The sequence below is a fragment of the Centrocercus urophasianus genome, unplaced genomic scaffold, assembly GCF_019232065.1.
Source record: "Centrocercus urophasianus isolate 14NV4802_14NV808 unplaced genomic scaffold, USGS_Curo_1.0 seq_15, whole genome shotgun sequence".
Taxonomy (NCBI): Eukaryota; Metazoa; Chordata; class Aves; order Galliformes; family Phasianidae; genus Centrocercus; species Centrocercus urophasianus.
In genome coordinates this window covers 33,777,241-33,790,821 of record NW_024884697.1, presented here as the reverse complement: position 1 = coordinate 33,790,821, position 13,581 = coordinate 33,777,241, and the positions used below count along the sequence as shown (strand labels likewise).

At 42.1% G+C, this 13,581-nt stretch overlaps 1 protein-coding gene across 2 annotated transcripts in view; it reads right to left on the bottom strand.

Annotated features, from left to right (window-relative positions):
• MYRFL (myelin regulatory factor like) overlaps positions 1 to 11,774 on the bottom strand; it is a 42,643-nt gene extending 30,869 nt beyond the window's left edge. For both annotated transcript variants that reach the window (XM_042816096.1, XM_042816097.1), the window contains exons 1-5: positions 11,445 to 11,774; positions 5,574 to 5,664; positions 2,051 to 2,118; positions 1,702 to 1,954; positions 186 to 277 (exon numbers count right to left, since the gene is read on the bottom strand). In XM_042816096.1, the coding sequence (XP_042672030.1) occupies positions 186 to 277; positions 1,702 to 1,954; positions 2,051 to 2,118; positions 5,574 to 5,664; positions 11,445 to 11,490 (550 nt within the window). In that variant the 5' untranslated portion in view covers positions 11,491 to 11,774. The remainder of the gene's footprint in view (positions 1 to 185; positions 278 to 1,701; positions 1,955 to 2,050; positions 2,119 to 5,573; positions 5,665 to 11,444) is intronic.
• Between the last annotated feature and the right edge of the window lie 1,807 nt (positions 11,775 to 13,581).

The following is a 13,581-nucleotide window of genomic DNA, read 5'->3' as shown; positions in this document are numbered from 1 at the left end:
CTTTGCAAAATATAAATAGGTCTTTACTTTCAAAAACACCGAAAAGATGAACTGCTCCAAAGCTGGTAGTGGCAAATGGGTTGTCAATACCTCTACCATTTGAGAGCCAGTAGGACATATGCTCTTTGAATGCCTACTTGCCTGCGGTATGAAATATTAAATTCTGTTTGCATGGAGCTGCTTACCTTGACTGGAGTTGTTGCACCAGACTTGAGGATCAGTGGTATCTCCAAGCAACTGTGAGAGCTTCCTTTTTATGCCTGATGGTGTGGGAGTGCTTTTAAAAAAACACATTGAATTACTCATTTCAGTCTAAACACAGTTATTAGAGTCATAAGAGAACACTCGGCTATCACAATCTAATTGTACTGTCACCCAGATCTTAATTTGCTGGGACGAGGAGATTGTTTATGGCTTTTAAAAACTGAATTATGCATTTTTCCTTCTAAAACATAAATTAATATATTTTTCTGTATCATGTTAATGGAGAACTTAATCTCTTACAAAGGTTTACAGAGTGCAATCAGCAAAATCACAATATCCAAATTAATAACATAGCATTTTCTTGACTGATTTTACTCTACTGAGTGTGGATTCATTTTCTTATACAGAAAACAAAATACCATCAACTGTTATTAAACTAATCTGTTAATAAAGACATCTCAAGGAAAAACTGGTTGGACGCAATTTCTCAGAAAGTGAGATTTCAATATTTTCCCTTTCTGCAAAGGAGAAACCCTGTTCCAAAATTTTGATATTATAAGATGGAACTTGGAATATCCTGATGGATGGGTCACTCCTTCTGGAAAAAAGCCAACCCAATCTCCAAGTCACAGGCAGTCCTAATAGGCTCGGATGTTTAGCTTTCTCCACAAGTAGAAGAAAAGTTTTTTCTGGATTTGTTCAGAAAATCTACACTAGGTTGAGAAGTATTTTGCACCTTAAGTTCCAATAATGAAAACTTTTTCTCAAAAAACGATTATGACCAACTGGAACCTTCTACAGCAAAGGAAACAATTCATATATAACCAGTTTCACCAAGGAACCAAGGTCCAGCTTCCTTTACTCGCATCACCAAGATAAGATGCAACTGACTTTCACACAGAGAATCTACAACCCCAAGACTCATGCTGATGAATTCATACGATCTCCCAGCAACTGCGCAGATCCCATTCCGGCACACATTGGTCAATTCATTCTTATTTAGTAGATATCATGGTGGGATGTCTGCACTACCCAGTGTATTTTAAACAACCAAGCATCCAGAACACACTAGTAGATAAATATGGCAGATGGTATACGAATACCATTTTATTTGCTTACATGGATGTGACAATTCTTTTCCTCTCATGCCATGTGTCAGAATACTTCCAAGACCCTTATGGACAAGTCCCTACAATAAGTATTGCAAAACCCCTAACTGTTTTTATAATCCAGTTATCAGCTACCTGCAGATTCCTCCTTAGCCCTGTATATTTCTTCAAACTGAAATGCATTCCTCGGCATTTTAATCCTAATTTTAATCAAGATGTTTAAAGAGCCCTCAACCTTAAGTTTCTCAAACGCGTCTAAACACTGCCATCCTGTGGAAAATTCTGTACCCACACGGATTTTACACTAGTCCTTCATCACATCACATACCAGCTCTATTTATTTTTTTTTTTTACTGTATCTGCCTCATTTCCTGTATAAAGGCTTTACCTATAAATCTGAGATACATTTGGCTGAAAGTATGAATAATTAAAACCCAAAGAGTTGGAGGATGTAGAGTCATTCCATGGAGTCACAGCATTATCTCTCTTCATACTGCAGGGAATGCTGCAAGGATGTCCACTGCTATTGGGGTCAGAAGAAGTCTCCAGGAATCTGTAGGGAAGCTTGCTGGGTGCCACAGCTGATGGACATGGGAATGGAGACTGCTGCCCACTTGGCAACGTAGCATCACCCCACGGGGCTACAAGCAAATAGACAAGAAAGCAAATAGTAAAAAAAAAAAAGAGCTGGAGACCTTTCTACCAGTTTGGGGGGAGCCAGAACTCACGTCACCTACTCTTGAGCTGTGGTGGAGAAAATGCTTCTGACCCAGAGTCTGGTGGAGAGTCTGGCAACTGTCTTTGCCTAGGAACAAAAAACAGATTTAACTTTTTACTGAGAGAAGATGTGGAGAACAGACTTCTCTTTCTCATGGAAATAAGGCAAAACTAAAAGCAGCTGGAGAGGGACCACAAGGCTACAGAGAATGGCTTTCAGGATATATTGCTTACCAAGGTTGCAGCCCCTTCTCACAGATCAATGACAACCTCCTTATCTTGCAGAGAGCTCCCATCACCACCAATTCTTGACCAAACATCCCTCCAAGGCGGGGGACTCAAACCTCTCTTTTTTCCCATGAGCTGGTCTTCAGTAACTTCCGGGCACAGCAGAGCACACGGGCTCACAACAGCTCCATTCTCTCTAGGCTACATTTTAAAGATCTTTAACACCTTTGTCAGCAAACAATAAATAATTTCTTGAGATTAGTTTGGGCACAGCACCCTCAGTCACCCTCAAGAATTCCTTATGAAATCACTGGAAGTGTCCAGAAGCTTAAAGTGGGATTTCCCTATATTGCAAGCTACTTTCCCTCTTCATAACCCTACATAAATTTCCTAGTTCCATTTGGAAAACATTGAGGGGGACCAACACCTTCTATATCTAAATGATGAAAGAATTAAAAATAAAGACAACTAAGAGGTCAGCCCCAGGAGCTTCTCAAAGCAAAGATTAATTTGAAAAAGGCACAAGAACCCCTGACTACCATTGCTGACTTGTTGCATATAATACAAGGGTTTAGCAGCTGGCAGAATCTTGACATGTACACTTGAAGGAAGAACAAATTCTAAGGTGTATTGGAAAGGATTTAAGAGTTTGGACAGCAGGAGCTGCAGGCTGCACGAAGGGAGGCAGCCATGAGCCCAGTGCCTATCCCAGCTGACTGCAGCCAGACATGAGTGGTTCCAGATAGTCCCAGCGCTCACAAAGTGCAGCAGACCATGCGACACCACACACAGCACCGCCGCTCAGCAGCTCCTGTGTCACACCTGCAGGACAGCACTGTGCAATGCCACATCCAGGCAGAGCTGGGCTGCCCTCTGTGTACGGTGACACGAGCAGAGGCTCCTTTCCCACTTCGTGTTACATGAGTGGGGAACTGGGAGCACAGGAGGAATCCTCACACCCCTCTGTGAGGGAAGGTCTCAGCTCCTTCAGCCACCGGTGGCCGGCAGCAGGTGTGAAGGCACAGGGGCTAAGAGGCAGGAAGGCAGCTGTCCTCTGACCAGAGCCAAGCGGTGGCGGCCTGACAGAGGAATCCTGGCTGGGGACTCAGATATTCCACATGATCCACAGCAGCCTCTGTGCCAAAACTCATAGACAAGCAGGAGAGGTTTCTGTTTTAGCAGCCTTGCTGGGAGAGGTGACTGAGTAAGCAAAGCAGTTAAAAGTGTATTATTGCCTAGACTGATTTTTAAAATGCTTGCTATTTGCTTTTGTTTTTGTTTTTTTTGTTATTCAGACAGACGCATCTAAGAGAAAAAGAACTGGTTCCTTTTAAAGAACTTCAGGAATGCTGCTCTGTACAAGAACAAGCTTGCCTGTGGTATTTTACTGTTGCTGCTTCCTTCTGATTTACAGGTGAAAACCAAACACTTCCTTGTCTACAGCTGACATGAGGAGCATTGCTCTGTTTATGGCTCAACAGATAACCAAGAGCTCAGCCTCACTCTCATGGCTGAGGTTTGAAAGATGTTTCTTGATAATTTGTTCTTTGGCACATTTACTTGATTATACTGTAGCACACCCCATAGAAGTTACTGTAGTTTATAGTCTATTTTACTTTTGTGCTTCTGGAGTTTCTCCTTTCAGAGATTGTAAAGGATTACTCCCTTACAGAGAGGTGTGGAACCAGACCATGATTTAAGCTAGGGCAAATCCCTCCTGAGTAGCTCACAGCACAGCAGCAAGGTGTTCCCACATGACATAGCAAAACCATTTCTTCTGTGCTGGAAGTGGGAGCAGCTTAAGTCACCAGCAGACTGTTACAGAGGCTGTGCTGCTGGCTTCAGTCAGATGAGGGCATAGGTCTGTCACATCTCATAATTCTTTTAAGTTTTTCAGCTCTTCACAATCATGTTTTAAAGCAGTTTAAGCGAGAGAAAATCCCATGCCATCTTGCTGTTCAAACACAAGGAAGAACTCCTTTACAGTAAGGGTGACAGAGCACTGGAACAGGCTGCCTAGACTGGCTGTGGAGTCTTCTCCTCTCGACATACTCAAGACCTGGCTGGATACTTTCCTGTGTGACCTTCTACAGGGAGCCTGCTTTAGTAGGAAATTGGATTGGATGACCTCCAGAAGTCCCTTCCAAACTCTGCAATTCTGTGATTCAGTGAAGGGACATAATAAAGTGATCCTCAATTGCATTAGAAATGATGGAGGTTCAGAAACTGGCTTTTAACCCTTCCAGGCATACTTACCAACTGTAGGTTCAAACACTGCCTTGGAGCAGATTATTTTCTTGCATATGCACATAGAGAGTTGTAGCACTGCAACCGTAATACCTACGTAGCGTACCTAAGCTGCATGACAGCAGATACGTACATCTATGCAACTGCTACATGCTTTTGCGTAGGAAAGCAACAGAATAACATTTGAAAGTTATGATCAAGGAGTTTGATAATCTGTTTAATCTGATACATATTTAGACATTTGAAAATCAAATGCTATGAAGATCCATAAACAGCATTCATTTCTATTTCATGACTGTGGCCAGAGAAAGAATCAAGTCATTATTCGTTATTTAGAGTAGAGAGAAGCCTACTTAAGCTACTGTGAATAAATATGTGCAATGGCAAGTGGGTCCACAGTGAGAAATCCTGCAGGCTGTTACCCTATAAAAAACATCTACTATAGCTTTGCTCTTGGCAAACGTCGGCACATTTGTAGCATTTTGAATCTAACCACAATCGTGTGACAGTTGTCTAGATGAACAGTTTGGGTCTGAAGTCTTTGATAGATGTGTTGCATAACCTTTCTCCCTTAACCATGACCCCTTGTATTACGCAGCCTTTGCAACTCTAAGAACAAGTCTCAGAAAAGATTAATGGTGAACTCCTCTGCTCTGAAGGGAGCATTAGAATAAAAGCAGTAGCCCTGTTTTTCCCTTAGACTGGAAGGTTTACATTAGTCTCTCAATTTATTATACAGTTAATCTCATTTACATCATTTACTCTGCACATAAACACTAAACTAGCACTTAGTTACATTAAAAAATAACAGCTTTGCATTTAATGCCATAATTAGCATAACAGTTGTGAATTGTTCCAGACTTCATTACCATCCATTCTGTGGAACTCCAAAATAACATATTTCCCTTACTATCTGCGGTTTATATTTCCAGCTTTCACGCAGTTTCAAGTATGGAAATAAGCACCCACAATCCTATTGAACCTAAGAGATTTCAGGTCTGACTGCTGCTTTCAGATTTTAACCAGTGCACCACTGAAAACAATTTAATTTGCTGCTATAGTACTTACAAGGTTCCAAACTCTAAGTCACTGCTGAGGAATTCTTCCAACATACTGGTATCCACCATGGGGTTCTCCAAGGCTCTATGAACATCTTGCTCTGCAATAAAAGATGTCACTCTTGGAATTTGTCTTTCTGACATTTGTAAACAGTCATCAGCACTTCAGACTAAGGAACATTGCCCACTATCTCACTCAAAGGAAAATAAGATCAGTCCTGTCCTGCCACAGGTGAGCATCTCACGTGTTACAGACAAGTCACACTTCTATTTGGAAGTATGGGCATATTCACTGAGGGAGAAACAATGACAGGAAATGCAGAGTAAAAGAGAGAAGGTGAAGATGGCAGAACCAGAAAAGCATCAGTTTGTGCCTGTCACGAAGGCCTCACGGCATTGCCACAGCAGGAGGGGCGCCTTGTTTGCAACTACAAAAATAAGGTTCTGAAGATAACTTTACAGTCCTTTATGTTGGGATCAAAACAGGTGACCAAAGCAAAGCTCTGATGTCTCACAGAGATCCACTCCCTGCATTAGTACTAACAGTGAGTTTCTGAAACTGTTTTAAAACCCACTATCCTAAGCTTTAATTAAGGAAGCATAAATAAAGCTTTAGAAACACTGAAGGAATTTGAGGCTTCTGATTATTTTCCTAGAGGGAAAAAAAAAAACAACAAAACAGTCCAATAATATGCTAGATGTATTACTGAGCAGAAAGGTTCAGTACTTTGTCCTTTGCTGCTTGGTTACGGAAGGCTATAAACAGACTTGATGACTGTGAAGTCTTTGAAATTCTCGAGTTCTTTTGTAGAAAGTCAATCAAGTCAGCCGGAACTCTCCTACAGACAAAGAACCAAAAGCAAACGAAACTGTGCGGACTCACCACCTTTCCAGCAAGCCTTCTATAAATAAAGGAGTGGCCAGTCAGAAAGAGAGCAAGATAAGGAAGTTTAAGTTACTGCTCTCTACAGTCATCTACTGGAGCTGGCCAACTCTGTCCCACTGCTGTACAGGACAGAGTGGAGTAGCTTGAGAGCTGCAGGGCTCAGCCCTGAGCAGCTGACACCAGCTATTCTCCCTTCACTCTGCCACTGCCTGGGACACAATGTGCATAGCAGAAGTCATGCAATTTCTTCTGTTTTCTGCTCTTGTTCCCTGTGCAGTCTTGAAATGGTGGTGAACTTCTCTGTCTGCAAAAATTTCTTGAAATTACACAAGGGGCTGGCTTTCTTCAGCTATCTTCCTCAAACTTGAACACCTGCTCAAGTCACCCAGCCCTCATGCACAGTTAAAAAAAATTTTGCTATTGATGTGTTTTTTCCTGCACCACAGAACCAAGAATTGCTTATTTTGACCAAGGTCAGAAACAAGCTTTTCTGAATTGTGGCCATAAAAGGACAGGGCCTTCAATATGGGCAGCCCACAGTCCAGAGAGTAGGTCTCTTCCAATGCAAAAGCAACAACAGCAATACGCCTCGTTCTCTCTTAATCTCTCTGCTTTGCATAGCTAAATGGGCAGGAGGAGAAGGAAGGAAGAAAAAGGCAAATCTATGCTGGGAGAGGAAGGAAGCACACCAGCAAGAAGACATCTGCCACTAATGAAAGTTTCATAGTACCAATGCACAGAATAAACAAACTACAGCTGGCTGCGCTGTAGAGCCTAACTCTAATATTTTTTTATTTCTAAGTGTACTTCCTTTCCTGTGCTTGCTTTGGTATCTGTTTCAGCAGAGGAGGAGCTGTTGGATCATATGCAAACTTATTTAAAACACTGGCATCCATTTCCCAGACCTTGATCACAGTAAGCACTTAAACGTTACAGGCTTTGGGTAAAATACACTGATATTTTGACTGAGAATTTGGTTACTGTTCTTGTTGCTCCCTGGTAGCACCCAAGCCAGCTATCCAAAGTCACTATGAGGGCAGAGAACAATGTGTATGTACATGGAAAAGGGGACCCGCAGAGTCAGCAGCCTTTATCAGCATGCCTGGGGATCTCTGCTCTCAGTCCACACTCCAGTCTACGACATGCCCTGGTTGAGCGGTGTCACTGCAGAGGATTGGTGTCACTGCAGAGGATTGCCAGAAAGCCAGGAAATAAACAGTTGTCATCTGTGAGGAGCAAGGGAAGATGAAGGTGCAAGGCTGTGTTGTGACATGGCTTTTATACACAGCTAAATGCAGAACAGCCTGCAGTCATAGGCAACATAGGATCATATTTTGCCCATTTCTCCATCAAACCAGTATTCTGTTGCTCTGTTCCCTTTGATCTGAAGTCCAAAGCCTCTCTTCTACATTGGCTTCTATTTCCCTGCCCATTCTCCCCTAGCCTTTCCCTGTTTCCAGACACAGGCACCACGGTATGCTGATCACTGGCCTTCTACTTTATCTCTCTTTTTGGCAACCTCCGGCCACCAAGCTCCAGTAACCTGGCTCCTGAGCTCCATCTATGCTCCTGAAGACAGCAGCCCCAGACTCAATCCCTGAATCACCTGCCTCATTAATTCTCCCAGCACTTCGCTGTAGAAGCCTTACGCACAACTGCATTGAAACCAGTTGCCTTCTTTCCAGCAACATCTAATGCAAAGTGAAGGATGAGGGGGATGGTACTTTTGATGCCTTCCTCAGAGTAGTTATCTCAGAGAAGTCAAACACACGTCTGAATGTGGCTTAAACCACAGCCACCACTTTCCAAAGGAGCCAGCAAATAACCAAGCTATTTGTGCTGTTTGTGTGAACAAATTCAGTCCACAACCAATAAAATATCCTTTCAAACATTTAACATTGACTAAAACAGTACTAAATTGATCATTATGTATCATTAAAAGAGCTATGCCAGGAAGTTCCTAGTCAAGTCCAGCTATTTGTAGTAAGATTTGTGGTAAAATATCAGCTATTCTATACAGGAAACAATCCTTACATAAAGCTGGAGATATAAAAATAACACACAAAACACATTCAATAATAATTAGTACCTGTTTCATGGAGGACAAAATCATGAGGTTTGCTACAAACTCTTGCAACTTGAAGGAAAGGTTTTCTTGAGAATTAATAACTAATCTTCATCTGAAGATACTTTACCCCTAAAATACTTTGAGTCACTGTGAAAGTTCAGTGGGAAGTCCAGCAGAACTTCATCAACTTATACTGACTGGGTTAGTCTTACACAGGGGGCTAATTAATAATTCCTTAATTTCTTTCACACTAAAGGACTCCAGGTATTGCTCACTATTTAAGTTGTGCAAGATAGTCCTGGTCATTTTGACTAAAACAGACTACAGCCATTGATAGAAGCTGCTCATCCATCAGAGCCAAGGACATGGAGCTCAGGCACATGGCAGCAATAAGCAGGAGAGGATTTAGGTCAAAAAAGCTTTAAGTGGCAGAACTACAACCTGTGGGGCCATACCACAGACCACAGGTATTCAGTGGTGGTAGAAACTATAGCACTCCAAAAGGCAAGGAATAAGCTTGTGTCAAGAAAGACAGCTTTCCCCCAAAATATCAGCGTTTTCCAGAGGAACAGAAATCTCACAGCGAGTGCTCAATTCCTCTTTAAATCCTGTTTTTAATCTCTCATCCTTAAAATAGTAGAAGAGGCCTTTGGTTTTTTCATGTTTAAAGCCGTGTTTCTTCTGTGGCTTCATTCATTTGCCAAGAGCACCAAACTATACTTGGTGTTATCCATGCAGGACAAGGACTACAAAGAGAGGGGGTGATTCCACAACCAAGAAACATCTTGATATCAAAGGGCACTGAGGCCAAACACACGCATCTCAGACACGAAAATACCTTCCAGCAATTAAAAAAAAAAACAAATAATAGCGTAATTAGTTTGGCCTTCATTGAGTGTCTCAGCCTACTGATAACATTAGCAATAAGAGATTGCTCTGCTATGCAGGGGAAGGCCCTATCCTTGGCAAATAGGAAGTTACAGAGTCAAAAATCTAAACATTTTAATAGTATTAATTTTAACAGAAACAATGGAAAAGTTTTAGGTCAAAACTGGAGTATCTAGTGTGAGAGGAATGAAATGAGGCAGAAGACAACAGGCACAACAGAAAAGCCATTTACTTCAATAAGAAAAAGCCAGGGTCAAATCCCAGTGAGTGTCGTATCTAGTCTGTCTACTGAGTACTGAAAGTAGGCATTGACAGGAAAACAAATATTATGTTATGTCCTTTTTCTCGAGAACTCCAAACTGCCCTCTCTCAATAACATAAATGCAAGTTGATCATACCAATGACTGTCAAAACAAACACACAAGCCAAACCACCAGCTGTAGCGCTAAGCAGGTTCAGCGGTGCTAAGCCCTGCTTCAAAAGAATGCAAACCATGCTTCAAATCAGACCTTTCCCATGTACTAGTGCTGCACAGCAGAACTGCATTTTTCTGAAGGATGTCAACTTTCCAAGATGTTTCACCTTTCCTTTTACTTGACGGAATTGACAGAGCTTCTCCTTCTCTCCTTTCCCTATATGGATGTTCTACCAAACATCATTTAAATCAGTCATTCTAGAATTAAAGTTATTAATTACCGTTAAACAGCTAAAACCCCTGACATACCTTCTACCAAAGTATCAATGTCCCAAAAGCCAATATGACACAGTCCACACTCCCTAGAAAACCCTGCTTCCCAAGTCAGGTTTTGAGGCATTGTAGGTAATTCATGTCCAATGCTATTTAGAGAATTTAACAGCTGTGCAACACAGTACTTGAACAGTAGCTTGATAAAAACAAACGCCTTCTAAAAGCAAAGCAAGGAAAGTCTACTAACTTGTGACCTTTGTGACTTAAAGTAAATTTAAGAAACATGAATTTTGTAATATCTAGAAAAAGACACATTCATCTGCTAGCAGCCAGAAGCTGTGAGTCACTGATTTCTATTTCTTGCCTTAAAAACAATTCCCTGAGGACTGCAAGCAAAACTTTAATTTCTGCAAGCAAAAATTTAATTTTCTGAAATTCAAGGTCAAAAGTTAGAGCTGCTGCCACCTTTCAGTTAGGCCACAAATGCCAGCCAAAATAATAGTAGTAATAATAATTCACCTGTTTAGCATAATGGAAAATTAAATGCAGGTGAAGAAAAAATGCCCACTTTGGCCAAGCCAGAAAAGTAGCCTTTCTAGATAAGACCAGTATCACAAGAAGAATGCCTGGACACTGAATGAAAAATAGAATACACAGAATGAAAAAGAATACAGAAACTTGGAATTGCAAGGGTAATATGGAAAAAAAATGCAAGGAGAACACTACAGCGAGGAAAGAAAGATTTAGAAAGTAAAAGAATACATAACCTTTTAACAGTCATTTTTAATTACATTATGGCAGGGTCTGAGCAATGCAGTTTGATCAAGGAGTCTAGTAGAAATTCTCTGTGGTAAGAGAAAGACAAGAGACCTGCTTGAGTGGGAAATGTCTTGGGGAAAAAAGGCAGATCTCAGAGAAAGGCAAAAAATGGCAATTATAATCAGACATAGGAGTGGAAAGAACAGCCATCTGTAACCCGAGCGGATGAGCTGGAACAAGGAGGGAGCTCCCTGACCTCATGAAGATCACTGGGACGTCAGAAGCAAGAAGCTGCCAGGAGCCCTCGGCCCCTTCCCCGTTCTCCTCCCAGCAGTCACCAGCGCCGTCCCTCCCACGGGCTCAGCCCTGGCACCTTCCTTTTGCTGCTCTCCCTGAAGGAAAAACGCACAGCAGCACGTCTATCCTGCCGGGGCTGTTTTCATTCCAGGATCACATTACACCACTGCTTTGTGTAAATAGAGCTGTCGTTTGGGGGCTTCCTCCTTTCTTCTTCAATTCATCTCAAACAGTTGGTGTACTTTTGCTGCCACAACAGATTGTTGAGACTCTTAAAACCAAGCTAAGCCCTTACCTTCAAAGAACTGCTGCAAGGCCTCATTTTCTCCCACCACATCCATATTGAGCCACTGGAGGCCCTTTACTTTCCTGCAGTCAGCAGCGTCCTGCAGAGGAAACACGCCGTCCCCTCCCAGGCAATCAGGAATATATGAAGGAGCAAATCATGCTTCCAGCAGAGCTTTCGGCTGACTTCATCCCAGCTGCTCCTGTCCCTTCATATATCCTGTCAGGGATATACTTCAACCCTGCTACGCGTAAAGAATTTGGAACAAAGTTTGAGGCAAAATGAAGGCGATGTGCTTTCTTCAGTGCAGTGAGCTTAATGCTCGTGTCTGAGGGACCTTTGTTCCCAACACTGATCACAGTTACACATGCGCAAAAAATGCGGCAATAAAAATGACTTGTCTCTGTACTTTCACACAGGTGATACAATTACAACTCCTGGTAAAGACCAGCACTTCCACCTGCTGCAGCAGCTTTGCCGTGTGCACTGTCCCACCAGAGCAGCTGAGCACCAGGCTACCCAATGGCTCTAAGAACTGTTTCATCTTGCAGCGCAGATTACGGAGCAGAATTACGTTGTCGTAATGAATTTAAACTACAAGACTAGTCTGTCCGTCCCAGGTAAGCCTATGGGAAAGCTGAAAATTCAACTGGGGCTAACAGCAAAAACTCGTTTCACTCCATCCCAGTTGGTCTTTGCACACTCAGGTTTGGCCCTGGTCTGTCATCTATAACAAACAGGAGGCAAACACTCAGACATTTTGAGTGGAGATTTGTAAAAGGCCTTTGGTTAAGAACAAAAGCTCCAATGGAGTCAAGAAACGTGGGAGGCAGCCATTCTCTAAAGCAGCTGAATTTAGCAGACATGTAACCGCTGTGCAGTTGTTACCAGTCACAGACACTTATAGTGTCACAGGTTTCTCATGATAGGCAGTTCATATTAAAAAAAATAGACAATAATTTTGGGAAAGGGACATAAAGGCAGAAGCAAGCCCAGTATTTACAAGACATCAATGTAATCAAGCCAAAGAGGCATTACCACTTGTGGTACATCTTTGTAGTTCTTCTACATGAAGACAATCCTCACACAATAAACTTTAGATACCTTTTGTCTAGGCACTATTATGTAGAAAAAAAAAATCTCTTTGCTTTAATGGGCAACACCTGTAAAGTCAGAATAGCAGCAGCTACGGGCTATAATTTAACTACTGTTAGCTAATCCCGGAAACAGTTTGATTTCATTATGTAAACCAAAGATTAACAATCTTTTAGGAAGCATTTATGAGCCTAACATAACAGCAATAACTAGAATTTGTTTTCTTAGACAGAGAAACTAGACTTCCTTAGCTCAACTGAAATAAGAAAAAACCTTCCTTTAGCAGCTGCAGTGAGAACTGTTCCAGGTTTCTGCAGCAGAATCTCTATCTGCCACTGCTTTATGAGTACCTGTGATTGACAAACGGCTGTCATAATCAAGACTCCAGTGTTTTTCCAGAAGGCCTCTTACATGCAAATCTCCTTGTATAGGGCTCATGTGGGAAGGTTTTGGTAGCTGGGGTCTGCAGGGATGCACTCTGTGAGCAGAGCTCTGGCTGCAGCAGGGCCGTGTTGGAGCAGCCAGAGCTGCTCTGATCAGATCACAGCCCCCATTCTGCTCTGCTCAGGGAGAGGGAGAAGGCAGAAAAGATGGAGGGGAGGAAGGTGGTTTTAGTTTGCTTTTAGTTCTCTTCTATTTCAGTACGCATAAAATCACATTTAACTCCCTTATGTTAAATCTGTTTTGCCCACTTGAGTAACTGGCGAGCTATGCCCCTGCCCACATCTCAACTCACAAGCTTTTCTCCATCCCTTTTTCTCTCCCCACCCTTCTGAGAAAGGGGAACACCAGCAACACAGTACTGCTCAGGCAGTGTGAAACCACCACAATACCACACCTGCACAACTATGTTACACATTTCCTAATGAATTTTCTGCTGCAGCTTACACTACACCTTGGGAAAAAGGACTAGCAAAGGTAGCAGCTGAACAAAAAATATATCTTCCTTAAAAAAGCCATGATCCCTTTTCAGGTTGTCTTCGGAGCAAGCTGTGTGTGTGAAAAAGCCACTAACGTTACATGCAAATTACAATCAACATGTTTAAAAAAA